This window comes from Rattus norvegicus, chromosome 14 (assembly GCF_021556685.1).
Source record: "Rattus norvegicus strain SHRSP/BbbUtx chromosome 14, alternate assembly SHRSP_T2T, whole genome shotgun sequence".
In the NCBI taxonomy this organism is placed as follows: Eukaryota; Metazoa; Chordata; class Mammalia; order Rodentia; family Muridae; genus Rattus; species Rattus norvegicus.
Genome location: NC_141547.1, coordinates 41,770,225 through 41,796,169, shown reverse-complemented (window position 1 = coordinate 41,796,169; position 25,945 = coordinate 41,770,225). Strand labels below are relative to the sequence as shown.

The 25,945-nt window shown below is 44.8% G+C and overlaps 1 protein-coding gene and 1 long non-coding RNA gene across 36 annotated transcripts in view; both read left to right on the top strand.

Annotated features, from left to right (window-relative positions):
* Positions 1 to 4,522: 4,522 nt before the first annotated feature.
* LOC148001327 (uncharacterized) lies at positions 4,523 to 13,779 on the top strand. Of its 3 annotated transcripts, none has more exons than XR_015637425.1 (4): positions 4,523 to 4,776; positions 11,346 to 11,580; positions 11,748 to 11,809; positions 12,858 to 13,779. It is a non-coding gene; the product is annotated as an uncharacterized LOC148001327 (long non-coding RNA). The 3 variants fall into 3 exon arrangements; XR_015637426.1 differs by having other exon boundaries at positions 4,536 to 4,776; positions 11,346 to 11,488; XR_015637424.1 differs by lacking the exon at positions 11,346 to 11,580 and having other exon boundaries at positions 4,544 to 4,776.
* Positions 13,780 to 24,341: 10,562 nt separating this feature from the next.
* Positions 24,342 to 25,945, top strand: part of Limch1 (LIM and calponin homology domains 1) — a 312,252-nt gene continuing 310,648 nt past the window's right edge. For all 33 annotated transcript variants that reach the window (XM_087583019.1, XM_087583015.1, XM_087583013.1 and 30 more), the window contains 1 exon segment: positions 24,342 to 24,458. Coding sequence is in view for 32 of the 33 variants with exons in the window: in XM_087583015.1 (XP_087439141.1) it covers positions 24,363 to 24,458 (96 nt within the window). In the remaining variant the exon portion in view is untranslated.

The window sequence follows — 25,945 nt, the reverse complement described above, 5'->3', positions numbered from 1 at the left end:
TTGGTTCGGTGATGGACTAAATATAACGAAGCCGCGAGGCTGTACACTTTACATGGGTGCGTTGTAGGTCATGTGATTTATAATTCAACCGAGCTGCTTTAAAGGAGCGGCGCTTTGAAAGAGTGCTACTAACTCCCTCAAACTCTCTTCCAGCTACATGCACGCCATATACATTACAGATACTTTCCAAATTGGAAGCAGACCCTAGAGACAGATTAGCCCACTTTTCCTCCTATGTATGTATTAGGTGTCTACTTTGATCAAAGCACAGTGGTGGAATCCTGTGGAAATTCCAGGCTGAATAGGGCCTGCCTCTCCCTTTGAGGAACTCGCCAAGTGATTGCTGCCAGTCGTGTGGCCTGTGGCTGCTGTGGCCTGCAGGCAGTACCGATTATGGACGTCACCTGTCCAAATCATCAGCCCAAGCTCGAGTGTGCTGAGGTTGGCAGTTAAAAGAATCAGGAGGATGTAACCATGGTGTGAGAAGCCAAACTAAAACAGCGTAAACTTCTTTGTCAGATAGGTGTAGAGGGGGGCCAGATGGCTTCAACTGAGGAGGGGTTGTGGGGAGAAAAAGAAGAAGGGGGAAAGGATATAATTATCTGTTAATTAAAATACAAAATTATCAAGAGAAAAGGGTGTGTCTGCAAGATTGGGCCAAGTGGCCCATGTAGCCTGAATGACTGAGGTATTTGTGCCAAATATACTAGGTGTCTCCCCAATATTGCTTGTGACAAAGCAGTGTCAGAGGACTGTCAGAGTATCCCCAGCAAGAAAGGTGACAGTGGGGTAGAAATCAGAAAGGACACTTCAGTGTATTTAAGTAGAAGGGTCAGCAAGATGATTCAGCAGGGAAAGGGCCCCAAGCCTGATGACTGAGTTTCATACTCAGGACCTACATGGTAGAGAGAAATGACTCTCACAAGATGACCTCTGACCCTCCCCTGCCCCCTTGTTACATATGCACACACATTAAAAAATAAGGAAAATGTAGTTAATGGGAGGCGGTGCGTGTCTGGCTGGATTTAAAGCAGAAGTGAGACAGTGTTAAGCTGGGACTGGTAGTTTCACTGGAGTGCAACTGAGAATCTTTGGGGTTAATCTGCTGCCCTTCAGGCTTTAAAATATTTTGAAGGGCAAGAACATAATTCCCCAAAACTTTCTTTAGTCTAAGTCAAAACAGAGGGCAATTGGATTACCCACTCTTTTGGCTCAGAGGCTCATATTGACTTCTACTATCTTGTATATATTTTTCTTTTAAAGGAATGATTTGCTTGTCCAAAATGGGAAGAAATCATGACTGGCAGCCTTTGTCCCGACACACGATACAATCTGGGACAAAGGTTTCTGTGTTTGCTCAGTGCTCAACAGGATGTACTTTAGACAGGATTTTTTCCCTTCAAAGCCTTATTCGTCCAGTAGCTGTGGAACTGCACACAGAACATCGCTCTCCATATGCTTGGGGTCTGGCCCTGGAGTTTACAATCTTGGCAGTTAGGAGCTATTTCCTGGTACAGGAACCTTAGAAGAGCTGCTTTCCTGTTATGTCAACTGTCCAACCCTGCTATCTCCTCCTCCAGGGACCCAGTGAATTGGACCCTTCGGTGGTGGTGATGGTGATGGTGGGAAACCTCATCCAGGCTTCAGGACTGGGAGGCAAGATATCTTATTGTACAAGTGCTGACGCAAAGCAGGAGTTAAAATGCACGGCTGGGGTCGGGGAGTGCCTGTGGACCAAGGTCAGCACAGAGTATAGTAAGTCTCTGAAATAAGCTGAAGAGTTGAGGCAGTTTTAGGAGGAGCCATTGTGCATGTGCGATTTCCCAGAATGGTTTGCTAATAATCCTCAGCCTCCTACCCTCTGGCCTCAGCCTTCTGAGTGCTGGGATTAGCAGAGAATGCTACCCTTACAGGTTCTACTACATTTAAAAGTGCATTTTTTTTTTAAAAAAAATGCAAATCCCAGCTATTTATAGGATTGAGTTTCTGGTACTTCCAAGAAGTCGGGTCCTTTGAGATTGTAAAACCCATGTGCTGAGAAAGACAAGTGTCTAGAGTGGACACTTGTCCACTCCAGCTTTGGTTTGCTGACACCATCTCAAACCAAGATCATGGCCTTTGCGAAAGACAATGGGGTGTTGGTGAACTTTGTTTTCTTTTTGGTGAACGGTTGATTCTTGAGACTGGAGTCAGAGAAGTGGCTGAGGCTTTGGTCCAGAGGATGCCGTAGCTGCATTACCTCAACTTCACCTCTCCTTACTTGACTACTGGTCAAATATTTGATCTGGAAAAACCGCACTGCTTCCGGGTTGGAGTTGCCTCGGTTCTGTTTCTGAGTTTATAAGTTGACACTGTTTGACTGAAGGCTTGTATGCTCTGTTTGTTTTCTTAACGTTTGTTATAAAAGGAGCCCGAGTTCTGCAGATTTGTAAATAAATTATATCTAACTGTACCAAACCTGGCTTACATTCTTGGTGGGTCATATCAACATTGGCAGAATGTTTAAATAAACATGCACCAGAAGGTGAGACAGAGGTTAAACAGTTTTTTTCTCCCTTTCCTACAAAGCTCCTTTGGTCTTCTGAATTCACTCTTAAAAAATTTCATTTTATTTAACAAAAATTAAAAATTGAAAACTTTCATGATGGATCTTAGTAAAATAATTCAGCTATTAATATCCCTTGCTGGGAGAGTAATAATCTTTTATCAATCATTCAATCTAAACAAATTCTTAACTAAAAATAAAGTCACAGCCTTTAAATCAGTGGTTCTCAATCAACCTTCCTAATGGTGGGACCCTTTAATACAGTTCCTCATGTTGTGGTGACCCCAACCATGAAATTATTTCATTGCTACTTCATAACTGTAATTTTCCTACTGTTATGAATCATAATGTAAAGTTCTGATATGCAGCCCTAAAGGGGTTGCAACCCACAGTTTAAGAACCACGCTTTGGAGCATTGCAATATAAAAACACTATGTGCTAGAGATATTTCCTACTTGTCATATCAATAAGATGAACTCTTTTCCTATCAGAGATGGATGTAAATGAGTCATAATATTGAATTTCCTTTATGGTGTATGTTAAGTACCCTTAACTTGGTGCTATTCTAGGGTTTACCTCTTGAACACAGATGATGTGTGACCTTTATCAGGCCAATCCCTGTCTCTTGACCTTCAGTGACTGGTCCTCTGTGACCCCATGTTAGCCTTTTACTGTAATTTTTAGCTGTGAGTTAGACATAATTCTTCTTTCTTTCTTTGATCAAGAAGCTATTGGAATGTAGGTCCATTGCTGAAACTGGCATATGAGTCTTTGGAGGAGAGAATAAGGGCGATGGGCAAAGAAGAACATGGATGGATACAGACACAGGTTGTGAGAGATGAAGACTCTAGATTCATCCAATGGGTGAGCGTGGCCGGAGCCGGCTGCTGGACCGCTGTGGAGGATGGGTCACATCCTTCAGTGCTGCATTGTAGAGGAACACATTCCCCACCGTTCCAGACTCCTCGTGGAGACAGTGTTTCCCACCGTACTCCCGGGCTCTCAGCTCCATCCGTCTTGGTGAAGGAAGTGCCTGGTTTAAATGGCGAGTGGAAGGCCAAGTGGGCGTGCTCACGAGCCTCCCTTTTCTTTCCTTGGTTCAGCTCTATCTGCCTGCCTCTAGGGAGCCTGGGAAGAAGGCTTGGCGGGTAGAAAGGCTTTCTGCTTCAGCAGGAGGACTGGAATTTTGATCCCAGCACCTCTAAAGAATGCTGAGCCTTGACCGTAATGTCAGTGCTGGAGAGGGCAGAGACAGGACGATCTCCTCCGCTTGTTTGCCACAAGCCTGGTGTCAGGTTCCGTGAAAGAACCTGTCTCATGGAGAGAATAAAGCAGAGAATGGTAGAGTGGGATGTGAGATATCCCACGCTGGCTTTTGCATGTAGGCACACAGTGATCATATCTGTATACACCTGTGTGTGTACGCCACAACACAGACACACACAGCCTGGGTTGTGTGCTGGTGTACTGATGTGCACACTGAAGTATTCAGTGAGAAAGCATAAAGTAGCTTCATCCATGGATTGGCGAGATAGAGGAATACAGAATACAGAATACAGCTGAAGCAGAATGGAAATGTAGAATTCAAGGAGGTGGGGATTTGGGGATTGTTAAAGTCTTTCAATTCTGTAGTCTGTGTGAACAAGCCTCCATAAGAAAGCCGGAAGAAGAAGAAAACAGACAGTGTGTGTGTGGTAGTCTGACTTGATAGAATCTGGGAAATATCAGAGGCTGTGCTTCTTTTGCCCTTTTATTTATTTTTAAAACTTTTCGTGAAGGCTGGCTGATTTATTTAACATACCCCACACAGAAAAAGAAGCAGAAGTAAGAATACCTGGGTAATATTAGCAAAAACCCACAAAGTCAAAGCCTATCATCGAGCTTCACGATTCTGTCTTAGAAGGAGCCTCCCCTCAGGCAGGCTCCACGTTCCACAGATCACAGCAGCTTTACGACCAAGGGTAAGCCTAGCTGTGCAGGTTGAAAAAGCGGCCAAACAGGTCATACTGGGGACTGTCTAGGAGCCTCAGTTCTTGCTCGCAGTGAAAGCCACCGCCGCTTTGTCCACTGGCAGGAATTTTGAAATGCTACTCTCTTTTAGCAGAAGACAGAATAATGGAAACTGGATATTGGAGTGGCTGAGGTGGAGTGGAGCTGCAAAGTGGAAGATTTCGTATCTGTATTGAGATGGTGCTCGTAAGTGCTTCCTTAGCATGATGGCTGGATCAATTGTAAGTGTGAGCTGGGATTAAGATTAGCATCTAGCCTAAAAAGAAACACATATATACATTGTAGTGGGGTCAGGTAGAGCCCCAAGAAAGATATGTAAGCTTTAACCCATGGTAGTCAAAAATATGACTTTATTTTGAAATAATGTTTTGTCCTCTCTCTCTCTCTGTCTCTCTCTCTCTCTCTCTCTCTCTCTCTCTCTCTCTCTCTCTCTCTTTCTCCTCCCTCCCTCCTCCATCTTCTTCCTTTGAGACAGAGTTGTACTAAAATAGTCTAGACTGGCCCCAAACATGCCATCCCCCTATTCTAGAAATACGATTTTTTTAAATAAAATGTATGTGTTCATTTTAGACTTTGGGTGGCTTTTAATCACGCAGTGGTTAGTGTCTATGAAAGATAAAGATGGAGAGGCAGGCACACACAGGAAGGCAGCCACATGAAACTGGAAGCCTAGCTGGGGCGATGTCCCCTGAAATACTGTAGGCCAGAGGCTGAACGTGTCAGGGAAGGGTTTACCCTTTAGAGATGGCAGAAAATAAAGTTTTGTTGTTTTAACCTCCCAAATTGTGATTATTTGTTGCAGCAGTCTTGGGGCACAAATCTATTAAAGCCAGGTAAAAGCCGTCATAGCTATTTGTGTGACTGTGTCATTATTTATTGTATAGTGTAAGTCCATATGACGATGCCCTGTGGAGACATTAGTGTCACCTGGGGGTTTCAAACCTCGGTCCCTCCTGGGGAGGGCCACACTCTCTCTGCTCTGAAATCACCAGTTTGCTGTTGGAGCACATTGGTCTTGACTGCAAACAGAGGCAGGGAAGGCCCTGCTGTAGATAATGTGGGATGTTGGGGAGAAAACAGCTAATAATCACTTTAGTAAAATGCTAGATTCTGTTGCTTAGGTGACACAGGCAAAAGAAAACAGGTTGCACTGTAGCCATTTCTATGAGAATAAAACTGTGAGGCCATTGGCTCTAGTGGTAACTGTCAAGGTCTCCTCTTGATGCGTGCTCTGTCATTTTTGTAGTTAGATTGTTTCCTGGACTGATGGAGGAGATGCTGATGTAGCATGTGCCCGACAAATATTAACCTTGAACTTGTGACCTTAGTCCTCTATTATAAACAATTGTCACTCATGATTGGTCATGATTCATCCAACCTGGTTTTTATTTTTTAATGCTGGTTTTAATATATATAAAACATATCACATATTATATAACATAAAATTATATATGATTATGTCTATAAATAAGATGTGCTAGAGACCTGGAATTAGGAGAGACCCCGGAGAGTGTATGGGGGTGATTCTAGCTGAGACTCCTAGCAGTGGGGATATGAATCCTGAAGTGGCCACCTCCTACAGCCAAGCAGGACTTCCAGTGGAGGGATAAGGACAGCAACCTAGCCATAAAACCTTCGGCCTAACATGTGTCCTGCCTACAAGATGTCTAGGGACAAAGATAGACCAGGGGCTAAGGGAATGGTCAACCAGTGACTGCCCCAAATTGAGACCCATCCATTAATCCCTGACACTGGTAATGACACTCTGTTATACCTGCAGACCGGTGCCTCAAATAATTGTCCTCTGAGAGGCTCCACCCAGCAGCCAGTGGAAACAAGTGCAGAGACTCACAGCCAAACTTTAGATGGAGCTCAGGAAATCTTACAGAACAATTGGGAGAAGGATTGAGGGAACTAAAGAGGACAGGGACTCCACAGGAAGACCAACAGAGTCAGCTAACCTGGGGGGCTTCCAGAGACTGAATCACCAACCCTAGAGTGAGCTTGGGCTGACTTGGGTGGTGGGTGGGGGTGTGGGGTGTTGTATTAGTGGGGAGCTGTGATGCCCAGAGGGCGGCTTCCCCTTCTAAGAGAAGGAAAAGGTGGAATGGGGGAAGGATTTGCATGAAGGGGGTACTGGGAGGAGAGGAAGGGTTAATATTGGGTTGTAAAGTGAATAAAATTTATTTTATATTTTATGTATAAGATATATTCATATTATGCATTTATATATAATACATATTATACAAGTGAATTTATTATAAATAAATTTATAAACACATTTATAATATTTATACATATAATTATATATAATACATACTGTATAATAACATGCACTTATTGTATATAATATATACCATATATAATATGTAATCATATAATATTACTATATTAAGTATAATATAGTAATATATTTTATATATAAAAAGGATATATTAAAACCAGCATAAAATTGAAAATGCATATATTTGAATTTTTGGACCAGGATTTCTGTAGCCTAGGCTGGTCTTGAGCTTACTTCATAGCCTAGGAAGACCTATGATGATCTTCCTGCTTCCACCTCCCAAGTGCTAGAATTACAGGTCAGACCAACTGTCTGTCTCTTTATGATGCTTTTCCTTAATTAAAAAGTAATAACAATGGAGGAATTAGAGAAAGTACTGAAAGAGCTGAAGGACCTTGCAACCCCATATGAACAACAATGCTAACCGACCAGAGCTTCCAGGGACTAAGCCACTACCCAAAGACTATACATGGACTGACCCTGGGCTCCAACCTCATAGGTAGCAGTGAATATCCTAGTAAGAGCACCAGTGGAAGGGGAAGCCCTGGGTCCTGCCAAGCTGAACCCCCAGTGTAGGGGAATGTTGAGGGGGTGGTAATGGGAGGTGGATAGGGAGGGGAACACCCTTATAGAAGGGGAGGGAGAGGGGCTAGGGGGCTGATGGACAGGAAACTGGGAAAGGGAATAACATTTGAAATGTAAATAAGAAATAAATACCCAATTTAATAAAAATGGAAGAAAAAAATAATAACAAAGTAATCTGAGTTCATTGTAAAGTAATAGAAAACACAGATGTCTAGTGGAAACAATTTGAGTTATCCACACACATCTCAGTCCAACCGTTCCTATTAAAATGCTGGTGTAGAGCACCAAAGAAGTTTCCATCAAAGTTTAGCTCTGTAGTTACAAGGACTTCCTCGTGATGATCACTCAGAAACTTGCAAGGCTCCCTTTTAACCATTTATTATAACCACTGCACATCTGAGCACCCATAGGATGACCATAAGTAATGATTATACCTTAATAATTTGTTTAATGAATCTCTGGCTGCAGAGACGCCTCTGTATCGTGGGGGTCACTATTGCAAACAACTCTGGTGAGGCTTCTTCATGGATAAACCTTGAGTCCAAGCCTCCTGCTTCCCTTATAAATGACTGGATTTCAGGGGCAGGGCATCTTGGTAATATAAAAAGTTTCTGAACTTGTAATGACTGAAAAATCAATTCAACCCCAAATATATAATGAATCAGAGGTGGCCCCAGGTTGCACTCTCCTGTATTACATTGTACGGCCCCACTGCCGCCTCAGTTCTGAATATCCAGTGTGTACTTGGCACTGAGTAAGCCATCAAGGCATACAGAAGTATACAGCTAACAGATGCTGCTCAGAATACCTAAGAGTCAAGACTATAGGATTTTTATTAGGTTAATCAAATAAAACGAAGTCTATTTCATTGTCATTATTTCTCAGCATGTGAGTATCAAGCCAGCACCTTTTTGTGCTATAATGTGTCAGAATGGTGGATTTTGCAAATTGCTGTTTGAGTTCATGGTGAGTTTCATTTAAAAGAAATCATTAAAAGAATTTGGACTAGGATTTCAGAATTTCCAACTGTTTCTGAAATGGTTGTAAAAATACTCCGGCCATCTGTACTGCATATTTATGAGAAGTGACATTCTCAGTATTAATCACAAAATCAAAATACAGCAAGGCATTAAAGATGCCATACAGTGTCAAGTGTTCAGTGGTTTTCTTTTTCTTTAGTCTAGGTCTCATGTATCCCAGCTTTCTTGGAACTTGCTAAGAAACTGAGAACAGCCTTGAGCTTCTGCTCTTCCTGCCTCTAAAGTGTGACCCAACACCCACTGAGGTGTGTTGAACCAAAGTTCCTTCTTACCTCTTGTGGATTGTTACTGTGCTGGCCATGATGGTCACAGAGACCTCTACATATATGGAATATGTATACAGATGCCCCCCAATTTGATCAGTCCCTAAACAATGGAGAAAACTCATTTACAGAGCATTTCCACAGTATTAGACACGAACAATCAAAAGACGTCTGTAAGTACCCGGGAGGACATACGTAGGTTACGTGAGTGCTGTGCCATTTTTCTGTAAGGATTTGAGTGACTTCGGTTTGGTTTCTTCCAAGGGGTGACTCTTTTCTGTGAGACTGTAGGTGGTCTGTGTTTGGGTTTTAGCTTCTGCATTGCCTTTTGAGAAGTGGGCATGACACAAATTTAAGGAACACTTTGGGTGCCAATGGTGCAGACACTAGCAGCAAAGTGTAAAAGCAAACAAATAGTTAGCCTGCTCTGGGGTTCCTCTGGGCCTGACCACCACCACCACCTCCTCCTCTTCCTCCTCCTCTTCCTCTTCCTCCTCCTCTTCCTCTTCCTCCTCCTCTTCCTCTTCTTCCTCCTCTTCCTCTTCCTCCTCTTCCTCTTCCTCTTCCTCTTCCTCCTCTTCCTCCTCCTCTTCCTCCTCTTCCTCCTCCTCCTCCTCTTCTTCCTCTTCTTCCTCCTCCTCCTCTCCCAAGTTTTCTAGAGGGTGTAGAAACCAGTGGTTGCTACTGTTAACTTTCCTTCCTGGCATTTCCTGATTTCTAGAAGCTGGGGCCTCTTTTAAGCATTATTTTAAGAAGCTGTAGGGCTCCAAAGCCATGCCCGTAGCGTGGAGCTGAACCATGGGTCATTAGTTTATGACCTTTGATTGAAGATATCACTAATATTTTTGAGAAACATATAGAAAGCTGGTCAATTTCAGGGTTTAAAAAATAATATACACCATGTAGGCTTTGTCCAATGTAAGCTATGTTTTTCTTGCATGTGTACATGTGTGTGATGTGTATGTGTTCCCTTGTGTGTGGACATAGAGGTTGGAGACTAGAGGTTGATGTAGGGTGTGCTCCTTGCTTGCTTTTTACTTCTGTGGGGCAGTGTCTCTGGATAAAACTGTAGATATTTGAATCAGCTAGTCTAGCTAGTTAGCCTGCTCTGGGGTTGCTCTGGGTCTGCCTGGCCAATGCTGGGGTGACAGCAGGGTTGTCATGCCCATATGGGTATGAGTGTCTTGCCTGCACCCACGTATATGCCCCTGGGGTCCAAGAAGTGAGACAGATTTCCTAGAACTGTAGCTAGAGATCCGTGTGCTCTGCCATCCGGGTGCTGGGAATCCAACCTTCCCCTCCCCCAACTCTGCCATGGCTTGCAGGAACAAGTGCTCTTAACCTCTGAATCTTTCCAGCTCTGCTCACTCACTTTTGTCTTTGTTTTGTTGTTGTGTTGGTTTTGTTGGCTGGGAGGTTGATGATCTGAACTCTGGGCCTTATACTCGTACAACAAGCACCTTATTCACTAAGCTATCTCCCCAGCCCCTACGTTGAACTGTTTTAAGCTTTTGTGTTAAATATTGCTTCATTTGAAAATTAACTTTGATTGATAATCTTATTTGACAATGTCATATGTATATAAAATGCATCCTGGTTATTATAAGCCACCACTCTCTTTAATCTCCCTTCCACTTCTATTGCCCCACCCCCTCCCTTCAAGTTCCCTTCCACATTCAAGGCTTTGCTCTTGATTTGGGGACTCACAGGGTCCACTCAGGACCATCCAAACCTGGGTTTGGGGCTACCAGTTGGAGTCTGGTGTGCTCCTCAGTGGGCACAAAACCACTGAAGACAATGGCTGCCCCTCAGGCAGAATCCACCAGTAGCTGACAGTTCAGCAGGGAGTGGGTGGGCAGGGCCCTGAAAGCCCCGCCCCAATCCATGCCAGTAGACAGGCGCTATCTGGTGCAGGGCCCTCATTTTTATTAAAAGCATTTATGTACTATATTTTAACTCCTTTCATCCTTCCACTAACTCGTTCATACTGAGGTCCAGATGGATTTGCTTTGCCTCTTGACCTCCCGGGGAAACAGCCCAGGAAGCTCCCAAGTTAACTTCATTCTCAGCAGGTTAGCTGGAGAAAGGCTCTCGTAGGTCTACAGGCAGATGGCGGTAAGAAATTAACTTGAACTTCAGCAAGGCTGAGGTTTCCATGGGAACGGAGGAAGCAGCCATACTGCCTGGCTTTTGAAAGGAACAGGAAGCAGGCTTGCAGCCCGCATACCAATGCAAATGGCTACACTATCCCACGGCCCTAACCACATGCCTTTAGTCTTCCTCTGCTTAAAGCATTTTAACTTTTGGTAATATGAGGAAAACCAGCGATGGCTGGTCACATTTTTAAATAGGTTAAGGGGAAAATACCAGGAGACAGAAGCTGTAATATATATTTAAAGAATCACTGATTTAGTTATACTTGCTACAGAGGATAGTCAAATAAGTCGGAGTCTTCCCCTCCCTCACTGCCACAAATGTACTGTTCTGTCTTTCTTTGTGTCTGCACATGTATGTGTTTGTGTGTGAGAGTATAGGAACACTCTTGTGCAGGTTAAAGGAAAATATTTGCTATTTATTTATTTATTTATTTATTTATTTATTTATTTATTTCAAAACAGGGTTTCTCTATTTAATCCTGACTGGCCTTGAACTCATAGAAATACACCTGCCTCTGTACTACCACTGCCGAGACCTGAAGGATCTTGGGTGTCAGCCCTCAACTTCAAACTTGAGACAGGGTTTCTTTCTCATTTGCTGCTATGTATGTATGCTCGGTTAGCTGGTCTGAGGACTTCCGGCCCCACGTGCTCTGGTCCCAGCTCCTGTTTCCCTATAGGATTGCTGGGCTCTCAGGTAGATGTGTGACTATGTCTGGCTTTAACATAGATTTCGAGGCTCTGAACTCAGCCCATCAAGCTTGTGTGGCAAGAACTTTGCCCACTGAGCCATCTCTCTACCCCTTCAATATGGTTTTCTTTTAGAAACAAAGTATGTTATTAATATTTTGTCTAAATTTCCAGGTACTCAGTTGAAGAGTAAGGACAAGGCCACTCTGGAGAGTATGTTGTCTTCTGAATTAGAGGTGAGAGAGTCTTGAGGGCTCTAGTTTAATGGTGAGACATCGGCTTAGTGTGTGTGAAGCCTTGAGTTTGAGCCCTTGAACCACAAGAAATGAACAAAAATATAGAACAGAGCTGGAGCTCACCTATGCCGGTCATCCAGACATGGGTTAACCAAACTCCTGTTTCCTCTCTCCTATAAGAGCTGCCCTCCTCTAAGGCCCTGGGGCGGCGAGCTGTCAGAATGTCCCTATAGCTGAATATCTCTAAGAGATATTTTACTGCTGTCTTTTGCCTCTTAGAGTTTCCTTTAATGGTGATTTCCCTTGTGCCTCATGGTGATGAAATGGCTGTGGGTATTTTGGGAATCTGGGTGAAGGGAAATTGAATTGGGGTTACATAAAATATGGATGTATTTATGTGGCCACGGTTTAGCAGACTGGGTATGCTATTGCCAACGGGTGGCTTAGGAATAACTTCCAGAAATATCTGCACCATTCACTGTGTCTACCACTGGGTGCTGTGACAGAAAAGACCAGATTCTGGGTGGAGCTAATCCAATGCCCTTCAGTGCCTGAACCCAGGACTGGTAGGGTTGGGGGTCAGGGAGAGAGGAGCAAGGTTGAGTGAAACAAGGAACTCGTCTTGGGGAAGTTCTTTTCATCAGTAGACATGAGAAAATGGAGGACTTGGTTCTTATGACTCTGTCAAAACTGAAGCTCTTGCCTACAAGACTAGCTGTAGAGTGGGGTATGGTGGTGCAGGCTTGCAAACAACAGCTACTCAGAAGGTTGAGCCAGGGAGGAGTGCCTTGAGTTCAAAACCTGTGACAGAGTTTAGTGCCAACCTGGGCAACTTAGCAAGACCCTGCTTCAAAATAAAAGTCAAGAAAACAAGGGTTGGGAGTATAGGTCTGTGGTTGAGATATCTCCCTGCTCATGCAAGACCTTTGGCTCAGTCCCCATAACTGTAGAATGAATGAATGAATGAACGAACGAATGAATAAAATTATCTTGGCAATGCAGTATATTACACTTCAAAAATAATTGTTCATTTTATTTTTATGTGTAGGTGTACTTGCGTGTATATGTACATGTACCTTCTGAGTACCTGGTGCCCAGGAGGACAGAAAAGTTTCTTGGATCTCCTGATGGGTTGTTGCAGGTGGCTGTGAGCCATCCTGTGGGCTCCTCCTCAAGAAAAGCCAGTGGTCTTAACTGCTGATGCATGCTTTAGTTCCTATACTGGACATTTTTTAATGGGAGCTCTGTGGCACAGAATTTCTCAGACCTCTGTGGCTGAATTCACAATTGAATCAACACTTGACAGTAACGAAAGCAGCATAAAAGTCAGCACAGGACAACCACAAGGGCATCGGTGGCTAAGCGTTCAGTGAGCATGCTGATCCAGAGAGCATTTAAGATGGGAAACTCAGGCTGGAGAGGTGGCTCAGTGGTTAAGAGCACTGGATGCTATTCCAGAGGTCCTGAGTTCAGTTCCAAGCAACCACACCCATCTCCACAACATCCAAGCTCACAACCATCTGTAATGGGATCGGATGCTCTCTTCTGTCATGCAGACATACATGTGAAGAGTTAAATTTCAAAGAGTTAGTCACAAACAAAGTCCGAACATGCCTGAGAGAATTTGAGATAGGGCTCACCGGCTGGAGCCACCCCCTCCCCTTCCTTCACTCCCTGAGGATGGGTCATCCCCCTGCTGAGTGAGATGAGTTGCCCTACCCACATTGCTGAGATGTTAGATTGCACGTATTCTTTGCTGATGTAACTCCGCGCCAAAAGTAACTGTGCGCCATTTGAATCAGCCAATCATGTGTAACCTCGAGAAATCCCCTGGCTTTCCCTATATAAACCCCTGCCTTTAGAGGCTCGTGGTCGGCTCCTCTATCTCCTGCGTGAGATGCGTGTCGGCCCGAGACCTCAGTGTCGGCCCGAGATCTCGTTAATAAAGCTGCCTCTTGTTGTTACATCAAGATCGGTTTCTTGTGTTTCCTGGGGCACGCCACCATCCTGAGACTGGAGCGAGAGTCTCCCCAATTTGGGGTTCTTTCACATGCAAATAGAACACTCAAATCAATCAATCAATCAATCTTAAAAAAAAAAGATGGGAAACCCTCAGTGATCTAACACAGGAAGCTGGACAGCCCTGACTCTAGTAGCTTGCATGGTGCTGTATACCTGCAGTCCCTGAGCCCCGGTGGCAGCAAGAGGGCCAGAAGTTCAAGGACAGCTTTTCAGTTGGCTAAGATGTGAGGGGTTTCTGCCATGAGGGCTATAGCCGTGAAGTATGTCATGCCATGAACCAGAATAAATTCTCCCTCCCCGAGGTTGCTTCAGTCAGGTGCTTGTCACACATACGAGAAAACCTACATAATACATATATAAAACGCAGACACATGTTACATGTAAAATATGTATTTGGCCTTCAGTGTGGAGTGGTCGTTGTCATGCACTAAGCAGTTATTAACTGCTAAGACGTGAGTGCCAATCTCACTTTGACATCTTGAACAACAGTACAGCATCATACATACAGTGTAGTGATAGGAACAGGTAGATATCAGGGGCTGGAGAGATAGCCCAGCACTTAAACGTGTCTACTGTTCTCTGAGAGGATCTGGAATAATTCTGAGCAGCCACATCACAGGCTTTAAACTTATTATCCTCCTGCATCAGCTTTCCAGGTTCTGGGACTGTAGACATGTGCTGAAACACCTGGTTGCAGGCTACATTCTAAATGAATTTTTTTTTTTTTTGGTTCTTTTTTTTTTTTTTTTTTCGGAGCTGGGGACTGAACCCAGGGCCTTGCGCTTCCTAGGCAAGCGCTCTACCACTGAGCTAAATCCCCAACCCCGATCTAAATGAATTTCTTAGTGTGGTGTGGGGAGGTGCTTGGACCATGACCACGTACGTATATTCTGTCTATAAAGAGGATTGGACATACTTTTACTTATGGCCAAAGAAGGTTCATTGCTACCTCTTGCTTCACAGACCCAGAACTCAGGTCACGACAAGAAAGCTTTCTGCTTATTTCTTGTGTGGTGATGATAGAATATTTTCTGATCCATTCTTTTTTTTTGAAACATATATATATAATATATATAATATATAATATATATAATATATATATATTTTTTAATGCCCCACATGACATAGGCTTTGAGCTCATATGTTAGTAGCTAAGCCAGGGTGAGGCCTTTGAACCATGACATTCGCATAGACAGACATGTGGCAGTCTGGGACTCACTGCTCTGTCTCTCTGTTTTCTTATTTTGTCTTGTGAGGATTCCTGCTCCCCTCTTCACAGATCAGCTGTGAATATTGTTTGCATTTTGTGGGGTAAACAATATTTACAGGAGCTTGCAGTCAATCTATGAAAGTAAAATTACTGTCCTCATGTTTTATTATAAAATTGTCCTGGTTGTCATGGTTGTCATCATCATCATCATCATCATCGTCATCGTCGTCATCGTCGTCGTCACCGTCGTCGTCGTCGTCGTCGTCGTCGTCATCGTCATCACCACTGTTTTTATTTTGAGACAGGGTTTCTCTGTGTAGCCCTGGCTATCCTGGAACTCACTCTGTAGACCAGGCTGGTCTTGACTCAGAGACCTTCCTGCCTCTGCCTCCTGAGTGCTAGGATTAAAGACTTGTGCTACCACTGCCTGGCTTAAAATTATTTTTAAATATCATGAAAATCAAAGCAATGACAATTCAAAGTATTCCTTAGAAAATTCCTTAAAGGTGCTCATATCTATTTTTCAATACATACCATTTTCTTTTTTTTTTTATTAAAAATATATTTTTTTTCTCACGTAATATATCCTGGTTACTGATTTCCCTCCCTCTACTCCTCCCAGTTCCTCCCCACCTTCCCTCCCATCCAGATCCATCCACTTCCTGTTTCTCATCAGAAAACAAACAAGTTTTCAAGGGATAATGATAAAACAAAACAAAACAAAAAATGTAATATAAGATAAAACAAAAGCTAACACATCTGAATCAGACAAAACAGAAGGGAAATACCGTGAGAAACAGATAAAGACTTACACACTGAGGAATCCCATAAAAATGCTAAACTAGAAGCCACAGTATATACCGGAAGAGCCTGTGCAGGCCGCGCGCATGCTGCCCTGGTCTCTGTGAGCTCGTGTGTGCGTGGGTCCTGTGGCCTTGCTGTCCTCCCGTTCCCTCTGGCTCTTACAACCTTTCTGTTTCCTCTTCCACAGTGTTCTCTGAGCCCTGAAGGGAAGGGTGTAATGGAGACATCTCATTCAGGGCTGAGTGTTCTGAGGTCTCTCATTCCCTGCAGGTTGTCTGGCTGTGGGCTCTGTGTTTGTTCCCATCTGCGGCAGGAAGAAGCTTCTCTGATGATGGAGGAGCAAGACACTGACTTATGAGTGTAATAAAATGTCATCTTATGCTACATTCATTTAGTAGAACAGAAGCATTTAGTTTTAGCGCAGGTCCCTGGGCTATCTAGCCTCTGGTTTTTAGCCACCCAAGCAAGCAGTGTTGGGTATGGGTTCCATCTTGTGGAACGGGACTTAAGTGAAGTCAGATATTGGTTTGTGTCACCATTGAATTAGTGTATTTGCAGGCAAGACACTATTGTAGATCAAAGGGTTGTAGCTGGGTTGGTGTTTATACTCCTCCTTTGTAGTGTGCCTTCCTGTATCAAAGATGCTAGCACATTAGGTGTGAGGCTCTAGGCAGGCACTTCTCCATGTTTAAGGAGTCACATACGTGTTGTCTTCAGCAATAGGGCATTGTTGTCAGTTTGCGGAGAGCAAGCTATAATCTTGTCAACAGTCTGGGTTGTTTGGAGGTTCCCATGGGACCTCTCTGACCTACTTTGTTATGGTGCAAAGTACCGCACCATTGTGGTGACAGGGAGGAAGGTGACTAATATTGGCTCAGAGGATCAGCAAGTCTTCACCACAAAGGTAACATTGAAATCAGTCCTTGGTGAGTAAGAAGTTTAGTAAATATTCATTTACATCCAACCATAGATCTTCTGAATATTGAACATGCTGGAATTCTGAGTTGCTTTGTGACAGCCAATTTAGCTGCCTCATTTTATGTACTAGTGGCTGTTCTGTCTTTATTTCTGGTACTGTAATAAAATGTCTGTGCCAAAAGCAACTCAGGGAGAAGATGGTTTATTTGGCTTACAATTCCATGTTACAGCTCATCACTAAAGGGAAATCAAGGTAGGGATTCAAGTGGCTGGTCATATCATATCCACAGTCACAAGCAGAGGGAAATGAATACACCCACACTACTTCCTGTCTCAGTGCTTTCTTCTAGCTCTCTCCTGTCTTACATAATTAAGTACTCACATGCCTAGGGAATGGTTTCCCCCACAGTGGACATGGTCATCCTATATCAATTAACAATCAATACAACAACTCAGAGACAGGCCCCAAAGCCAACCGATCTAGACAATTCCTCCATTGAAGATCTTTCCTCTGGTGATTCCAAGTTGTGACAAATTTGTAATAAAAAACTATTATAGTCCTTATACCTATCTTGATATATAATGCCATTAATGTATTGTTATTAATCACTTATTACTGTGTATCATCTTAGAACATAGTGGCTTTTTGAGACTCAAAGGCTAGAGATGCAGCCCAAGCATTCAATCCCATGCACTGCCAGCGCTGGCCTGGAGGTACGTGCATAGAATCCTGGCACTTAGAAGATGGAGGTGAGAGGATCATGAGTTCAAAGTTCATCTCAACTGCATAATAATGAGTTGGAGTCCAGCCTGGACCACATAAAATCCTGTTTCAAAAATAAAATTGAGGATGTAGTTCAATTTGTAGAGCACTGGGCTCAATCCTCCATATTGCATAAGTCAGGTATAGTGGCACAGGCCTGTAATCTGGAAGCAGAGAGATGAGAAGTTTAAGGTTATCTTTGGCTACATAGTGACTTCTGGGTCAGCCTAGGCTACTTGAGACTTTGCAAGACAGATGAGGGTGGGAGGAAGACTGAGAGAGATTACATAATGTTGTAGTTAATGCATTGTAATGAAGGACAAGGCTGGATTTAGATCCAAATGTGGTTGCCATGAAATGTAGCCCTCAACAAATGCCAAAGGGCTGCAGCTTTTCTGCTTTGAAATTACTGCCACACTGTATTAAGACCCCACAATGTTTCTAGCCAGTTGCTGAAAATGACAGGGACACCAAGGATCATTCTTGGAATATCTGGGCTCCAGTTGCCAGTTGGCTCAAGGACCTCCCAACAGGCTTCTCTTCTGATGGGCCCTGACTCCTTTGTTGAGGCAGAGCTTCATGTAGCTTATGTTGGTCAAACTTTCTAGGTAGTGAAGAGTGGGCATGAATTCCTAATTCTCCCATTTCTACTCCCTGAGTTCTGGGATTATAGGTGTACAATACTGTGCTGGCCCCTCTCTGTTCAAGTCAGTTGGCACCTACTGACTCCCTCTGTGATTTTGCTTGAAGACATTTTCCTAATAAGGTGCTCACACCTGAAAATGCTCCTCAAAAGACCCAGACTGCCACACTGAGTTTGTCTGACCTTCAAACTTGTGCTTTAACAAGAACTAAGGATGTATTAAAGCTAAGACTCTTTGAAAGAGTCAATTTTTGTGAACTTTCATTAATCTGTCATATCTCAGTTATGACACCAAAATTCTGAGCAACAAAAGTTTTAAAATGGATATTTTAGACTATCCAAAGGAAAAACAAAGGATACCAGGAAGAAAGCAAAAATTAAGGCTACAGATAGATCTGCAGTTAAGAGCTCTTACTGCTGTACCAGAGGACCAGTTTGGATCACAGCATCCACGCTGGGCAAATGAGAAGCCTTGTAGCTCTAGTTGCAAGGGATCTGACATTCGCATCTGGTCCCTGTAGGCACCCATGCATATACACATGCACATATGCACATGAAAAATTAAATATTTTTAAAGTGAAAATTCAACATGCAGAATGGGAGAAAATATTTGCAAACCATATATTTGATAAGGGATTTGTATCTAGAATATGTTAAGAACTCTCATATCTCGACAATAAAAGAAAAAAATAATTCAATTAATAAGTGCTTTAAAAAAGTCAGGCATCGTATTGCAGACCTGTAATTCCAATACTCAAGATGTTGAGGCAGGAGGATCACCATACATTCAGGGAAGATGAGTTATATTGGGGCCAACAGTAAAGAGAAAGAAAGGAAGAAAGTAAAGAAAGAAAAAATAGACACTTCTCCCAAGGAGATGTATAACTGACCAATATTCATAAGAAAAGATACTCATTGCCATTAGCTCCCAGGAAAATCCAAGTTGTCTTAGTCAGGGTTTCTATTCCTGCACAAAACATCATGACCAAGAAGCAAGTTGGGGAGGAAAGGGTTTATTCAAGCTTACAATTCCACATTGCTATTCATCACCAAAGGAAGTCAGGACTGGAACTTAAGCAGGTCAGAAAGCAGGAGCTGATGCAGAGGCCATGGAAGGATGTTACTTACTGGCTTGCTTCCCCTGGTTTGCTCAACTTGCTCTCTTATAGAACCCAAGACCACCAGCCCAGGGATGGCATCATCCACATGGGTTGGACCCCCCCATCCTCAATCACTAATTGAGAAAATGCCTTATAACTGAATCTCATGGAGGCATTTCCTCAAGGGAGGCTTCTTTCTCTGTGATAACTCCAGCTTGTGTCAAGTTGACACACAAAAGCAGCCAGTATACAAGTTAAACCCATAACCAAGGACCGGAGATGTAGCTCAATTGGCAGAAAGTTTGCCTAGCATTTGAGAAGCCCTGGGTTTGATCCCCAGCAAGGCATAAAGCAGGCATGGGGGTATACAGGTCTGTAATTGGAGTGCTCAGGGGGCAGGAGCACTCCTGGCTTTACAAGGAGGTGGAGGCCACTGTGGAATACAGGAAGGAGAGTCTGTCTTCAGAACGAAACAAAATGTTACATTGCATTTTATATATACTGGCATGGTTACAATAAAACTCTGGTTCTAACACAGGGAAACATGTTTTTAATCCTAAGGGCCAGCCTGGTCTACACAGTGAGTTCCAGGCTTATGAAGGGCTACTCAGTGATACTGTCTCAAAAATAAAAAAAAAAAAATCTCAGCATGGTGAGGACATGGAGAAGCTGGAGCCATCCTATGATGCTGGAGTAGACTAGTGTGGCTGTAAAGGAGAATTGTCTGGTAGTTTGTCACCAAGCTGAGCATAAAGTCATCTTGGCAAATACACAAGAGAAAACATATTTCCATACAAACATGTCGTTCGTGCACATGAATATTTATAATAGCATTGTTCTCGGCAAACCTAAAATGAAAACAATCTGAAATGTCCAAGTCATGAATGGGTACACAGAGTGAATGTTAACATGGCGTCAAAGCTTTTGGTACTAAAAAGGAACGGAGAAGGTCTGCACCACCCCTAGTCCCAGTTACCAAGCAAACAGAGTTAGCAACCTTAGGAATCTGGAGGATTTACTGAGGTCACAGCTCTAGAATTATTTTAACAGAGAAATAAAATCGACAAAAATATTGATATTTAAACATTCTGTAATACTACATAGAAGAATCTTAACAATATTCCAAGAAGCCACACATGAGAAACTATGAAATGTGTGATTTTATTTGTTTGTTTGTTTTGTTTATTTATTGTCTTCTAGGCAGTGTGGTCCTGGCTGTTCTGGAACTCACTCTGTACTCTGTAGAGCAGGCTGGACTTGAATTCCCCAGTGCTGAAACTAAAGGTGTGCATGACCGCTGCCTGACTCGCTTGCTCTTGCTCGCTTATTTATTTATTTATTTATTTATTTATTTACTTATTGGTGCTGGGGTTGACCTAGGTATAGGCATAATGATTTTGTACATCACGTAAAGTTTATCCTTGTGTTATTCAAATGCTTATTTCTCTGGCCTCATATCTTATTTCAATTCAAACATGGCATTGTAACTTATACCAAGAATCTCCTGTCTCAGGTTCGTATAAACAATTCTTATCATTTATTCTTTGCCTTGTCAATAAATGCTGATCATCCAATAGCTGGGCAGATGAGAGAATAGGGTGGGACATCCATCGGCCAGAAGAGGAGACAGAGAGAAGGAGAGAGAGAGGGAGGGAGGGAGGGAAGGAGAAGGGAAGGAGAGAGAGAGAGAGAGAGAGAGAGAGAGAGAGAGAGAGAGAGAGATCAGCCAGGAGGATGGAGGATTTGGAGCCACGAGGAAGGGGTCCAGAGAGAGATCATGGAAACACATCTGAAGCCCAAAGATAAAAATATGCAAATATCATGGTGTGGGGCTGGGAGGTCCTATTAGTATAGGAGGTTAAGGTAGATCATTTAGGGGTTCAGCTATTGAGGTGTAGCTTCAAGTAAATCTTGGTTCTCTGTGTGGTTATTGGGAGCTAGGATAGGGGAAAGAGATAGAGCTGGTGGATTGATCTGCTGCTCACGTTTATACTGAAGATAATTCTTCTACACCTGGACCCATGTGCACGCTAAGCACCTGCTCTACTACTGAGCTGCAGCTCCCACCCTTTGTTCTTTTCAGGCGGGGTCTTGCTATGTAGTCCAGGCTTGCCTCAGTAAGTATCTCAGGGAGTTCCCAAACGTTCCCCGTGACTTAGCCCTCCTGGTGCTAGGACTGTGGACGGGCACTATCATACTGACTTGGTCAAGAGTCTGAGTACTCCAGATGCACCATCTAGGTCATGGCTTCCCTTCCCTCTACTTGACTCCGTGCATTGAAGTCCACGCTGACAGTTCAGTGTCAGTGCACTGGAGTTGTTTTATGAGCTCTTGTGTTTATGTTGGTGTCTTTCTTCCCGAAGACAAGGTCCTCTCTGGACTGCATTCCCTTAACTCTTTGCCTCTGGTTGCCCTCTTGAGAGCTGTGTTTGTGTATCTTCCCCTCCCTCTGTTCTGGATGGTGGGATGTGAGGGTCAGCTGGCCTGTATTTAGCACTAACTATGGGCTATTCGACTTCTTTCTTCTGTCTTTAGTCACCATGATGCTGCTGGGTGGCTTGACCTCCCCATTTGACAGGAAGAAACAGAGGCAGGAATGTAAGGCAGTCTGAACAGGAGTGGAAAGGAAGCTGGGTATGCTGTTATAACAGGCCTAGAGAAAGACTGAGCTTCCTAGCTTCCTCATGTCCCCAGCTTCCTCACATCAATGTGACAGGACTAGAATAAAATGTGGGCTGGTCACCTATTTGTATTGCAATGAGGACAGTGGTTGGCTCCATTCAAATGCCAGATAAGTGTTTTTCAAAGTTTATACATTATAAGTTACCTGGCTCCTAAGCAGAGAATTGTGCAATTTCAAGCCTGTTTTGGATTCTATCTCTGTGTTGTAGTGGCAGAATTGGAGCCAAACTAAAATCAGACTATCAACAGATGATAAATTTAGCTGCAGTAAATACCTGCCTACCTCCAGCCACCTTCATTGACCTGTTGCCAGTAGTCATTCAGAGAGATAGATCCACTGACTTTGTGTCGATCAAGAGCACTGTATTGCGTAAAAGTTCCTCTGAGATTGAACTATTACACCCTGTAGGGAAGCTCTTTAAGCAGGAAGGTAAACAACTCAAAGTAGCTTCAGGAAGTTCCTGAAACTGACCAGATTCACCAGGCCCTGGCCTGCCAGAGTAAGCAATAAATGCTGAGTAGCCCCTTCAGAAGAGCAGAGCCAAGCAACAAAAAAGACTCTCAGATGGGGCTGGGGATTTAGCTCAGTGGTAGAGCGCTTACCTAGGAAGCGCAAGGCCCTGGGTTCGGTCCCCAGCTCCGAAAAAAAAGAACCAAAAAAAAAAAAAAAAAAAAGCTGAGCTGCAAAGAAGAATCAGACTAGACCAGCTGCCTAGAAGAAGCAAGGACCAGCACAACTGGGTCTGTAGGGAGGAATGGGAGGAGACAGGACCCAAGGAGAGGAGACATATGTTGCTTTGGAGTGGTGGTGCCAGTCGATCCTCATGGTCTCAGAGAGACACCAGAAACAACACCCCATTTCCTTCTCCACTTTTCTCTCCTCTAGGCCTCAATTGACAGCACCAGGGCCCTGGTGGAGCCATTTCTGGAGCAACATGAACAGCATATGAAAAATCAACTGGCACTTTCTCTCCCCAGCACCCGCCATCCCCTCTTATCAGATAGGATGTTCTAGAACATCTTTTGTTTCCCATGTCTATTGTCTGATCCCCAATGTGAATATCTATATTGTGAATATCTAGTGGAAAAGCACACAGAGAGTGGTGGGTGTCTCGTATGGTTCAAGTTGGCTTCAAACTCACTGTGTGCAATGGATGACTTTGAATGTCTGACCTTCTGCTTATGCCTAATGAGTGCTGGGATTATAAGCTTGTACTTCCATGACTGGTGCTGGGGACAGAAAGCAGGGCCACCAGCATGCTGGGTAAGCACTCTACCCTGAGCTATATCCCAGCCTAAATGTGCCTATCTTGAAGGCAAGATCTTAGAATTGTGTCTTGGTAAGGGTATGAAACACCACAATCAAAGCAACGTGGAGAGGAAAGGGTGTATTTGACTTACATTTCCCTATCACACTGTTCATCATCAAAGGAAATTAGGACAGGAACTCGAGCAGGGAAGGAGCTGATGTGGAGGCCATGGAGGGGTGCTGCTTGTAGCTTGCTCTTCATGGCTTGCACGGCCTACTTTCTTACAGAACCCAGGACCACCAGCCCAGGGGTGGCACCACCTATGATGGACTAGGCACCCCCTTCCTCCCCCAGCCCCCTCACTAATCACTAAGAACATGCTCTACAGCTGAATCTTCTGGAGCTATTTTCTCAGTTGAGGTCCCCTCGTTTCAGATAACTCTAACATGTGTCAAGTTGACATAAAACTAGCCAGCACAAATTTTAAGAGTCTTCTGTTGTTGTTGTTTTGTTTTTGTTTTTGTTTTATTCCTCCTCCCATCCCCAGTCCATCAGTCTTAGGTTCCTAGCTTGGTGTCTGGAGAATAATAGGAGCTGAATAAATCCTTTGAATGAGTTAACAGGCTAAGGCCCAGGTAGCTTGCTGGTAGTCCCCTCCCTTTTAACAGGAAGATCTGGCAGTTGCCTTCTGAACACTTAAGGGTGCTGGGTCTGGAGCTACAGCTCTAGGCCTCAGGTCTGTGGCTGGGAGGGACAGCAGGTGCCAGTTAGTCCTCCAGCTCTGCCGCAGTAGGGCTGTTTCTCAGTCCTGCTTCACCCAAGGTGCAGCCCGACCTGCCACCCCTGCGGCGGGACAAGCTGGGCGGGCAGGCGCGTCCCTCCCATGGTCCTTGCGTGAGCCGGGAGGGACGCCCGGAGCTCCTAGCAGGTTATTTTTAGCTGGGGGAGGGGACGGAGCGGCGGGCCCGGGCGACACTGGCTGAGGTGGCCACGGTGTCCTCCGGCAGTGCGCGCCGCTGTCCTCAGGGACCTGCGCTCGGTGGGGGCGGGGAAGACGGCTGGAGAGCGCGGCGGGCGGGAAGGGGCGGAGAGCGCGCTCCTGCGGAGGACGCTGTGCTCATCCCGGCAGCCGAGCGCTTCAGTACTCGCCGGGCTTCGCAGATGGCTTGCCCCGCTCTCGGTCTGGAAGTCCTTCAACCCCTGCAGCCCGAACCACCTCCGGAGCCTGCCTTCGCCGAGGCACAGAAGTGGATCGAGGTAGGTGCCGCCACCGGCGGGCGGCCTTGCAGGGGCACCTCGAGCTGCTGCCCGGAGAGCAGAGACCGCAGGTCCAGCCTTCCCCCACTTTCGTGGCCAGCTTTCCCAGGTCACCCTCCGCGGCCTTCGGAGGAAGACTGCGATTCCTTGGTGTTGGGGCCCTGGGATGGTGGGCGTGAACAGGGGTACACTGCGGTCTAGCTGTGCGCCCAGGGACAAGAGGCGGTCACCCGCGCCTTCATCCCTGCTGCCTGCGGAGCTCGCAATCTCGGCTCGGTTTGCAAGTGCTGCCACGGGAAGCGCAGTGCGAGACTTAGCGCTGCAAAAGCGCCAGGGGCTCGAGCCTCCAGAGCTCTTGCGGGAGCCGCATTTCGGGGTGTCCCGTTCTCTGCTCTACATTCCCTTGGCCTTTCTCTTCGTCCTTCTGGAGCAGAGTAGGCAGTGTCTCTCCACAGAGGGTCATACCCATCGAGCCTCTTGGCTGTGTTCTGGCACCCTTTCAGGTGCAAGGCTGGCGCAGAGCACAGCGTGGGGGGAACCTGCAAGACCTAGTTGCTAGTGCACTATCCGCAGACACGCTGCCCAGCTATTGGTTGTCCCAGAGACCGCAGGGTGGGCTCCAGCAGGCCGCATACCGGGCCAGGTTGGCACATTTCACGTCTTAAATGGCTCGGTGGAAGGCCAAGGAAATCACTGGAGCTCTCGGCTCAGTCCAGGAAGCGCTCGCTGGGTGATCCTGATTCATGATGTCTATCTGCAGGTGCAGCTCCGTAGCCCTGCCTTTGGGTTCAGGACTCATGGAGGGCAAGAACAGGGCAGGTGATTTGTGGTCCACTCCTGGAACTCCTATTTCAATGGACCACCTTTCTTATGCCTTGTACAAGGTGAAATTGGCCAAATGGCGCGCAACCCTCTCGGCCTGATAGTTCAAAGGAGCGCGTGTGCTGCTAAGTCGTGACCAAGCAAGAATAAGCTTCAGAGTACTCAGATGGTCACTTCAGCGACCCCATTCCCACCCTCGGGACAGCCGAGGTCTCCATTGTTGTCAGGATGATAGAACTATAGGGCTGCAGATTTAAACCTGCTGAGTTGCCTGCAGAGGCCATTGCTGGAAGGCTCCAGTCACAGGCTGCCACCTTTCAGGGTCAACCATCTTCAAGCCTGCAAAAAAAAAAAAACCAAAACAACAACAACAACAAAAACAAAACAAAACAAAACAAAACAAAAACAAAAACAAAAACAAAAACAAACAAAAAACCCCCCCAAAACAAAAAAACTCCTCAGAGTTTGGAGCCATCTATTTAAAAACGGAATTAAGGAAACACAGTATACAGGTACCATTACTAAAAGCCAGGGCTGGCGTGTCTCTTGTAACTACCACATGTAGCTCACTACCAGATGAGAAAAAGACATTAGCCTCTTATTGCTGTGTGGCTGGGAGGCTTGGAGGGGGGACAGGTGTTCTCTGTGCGTTTGGGCTCACAGGT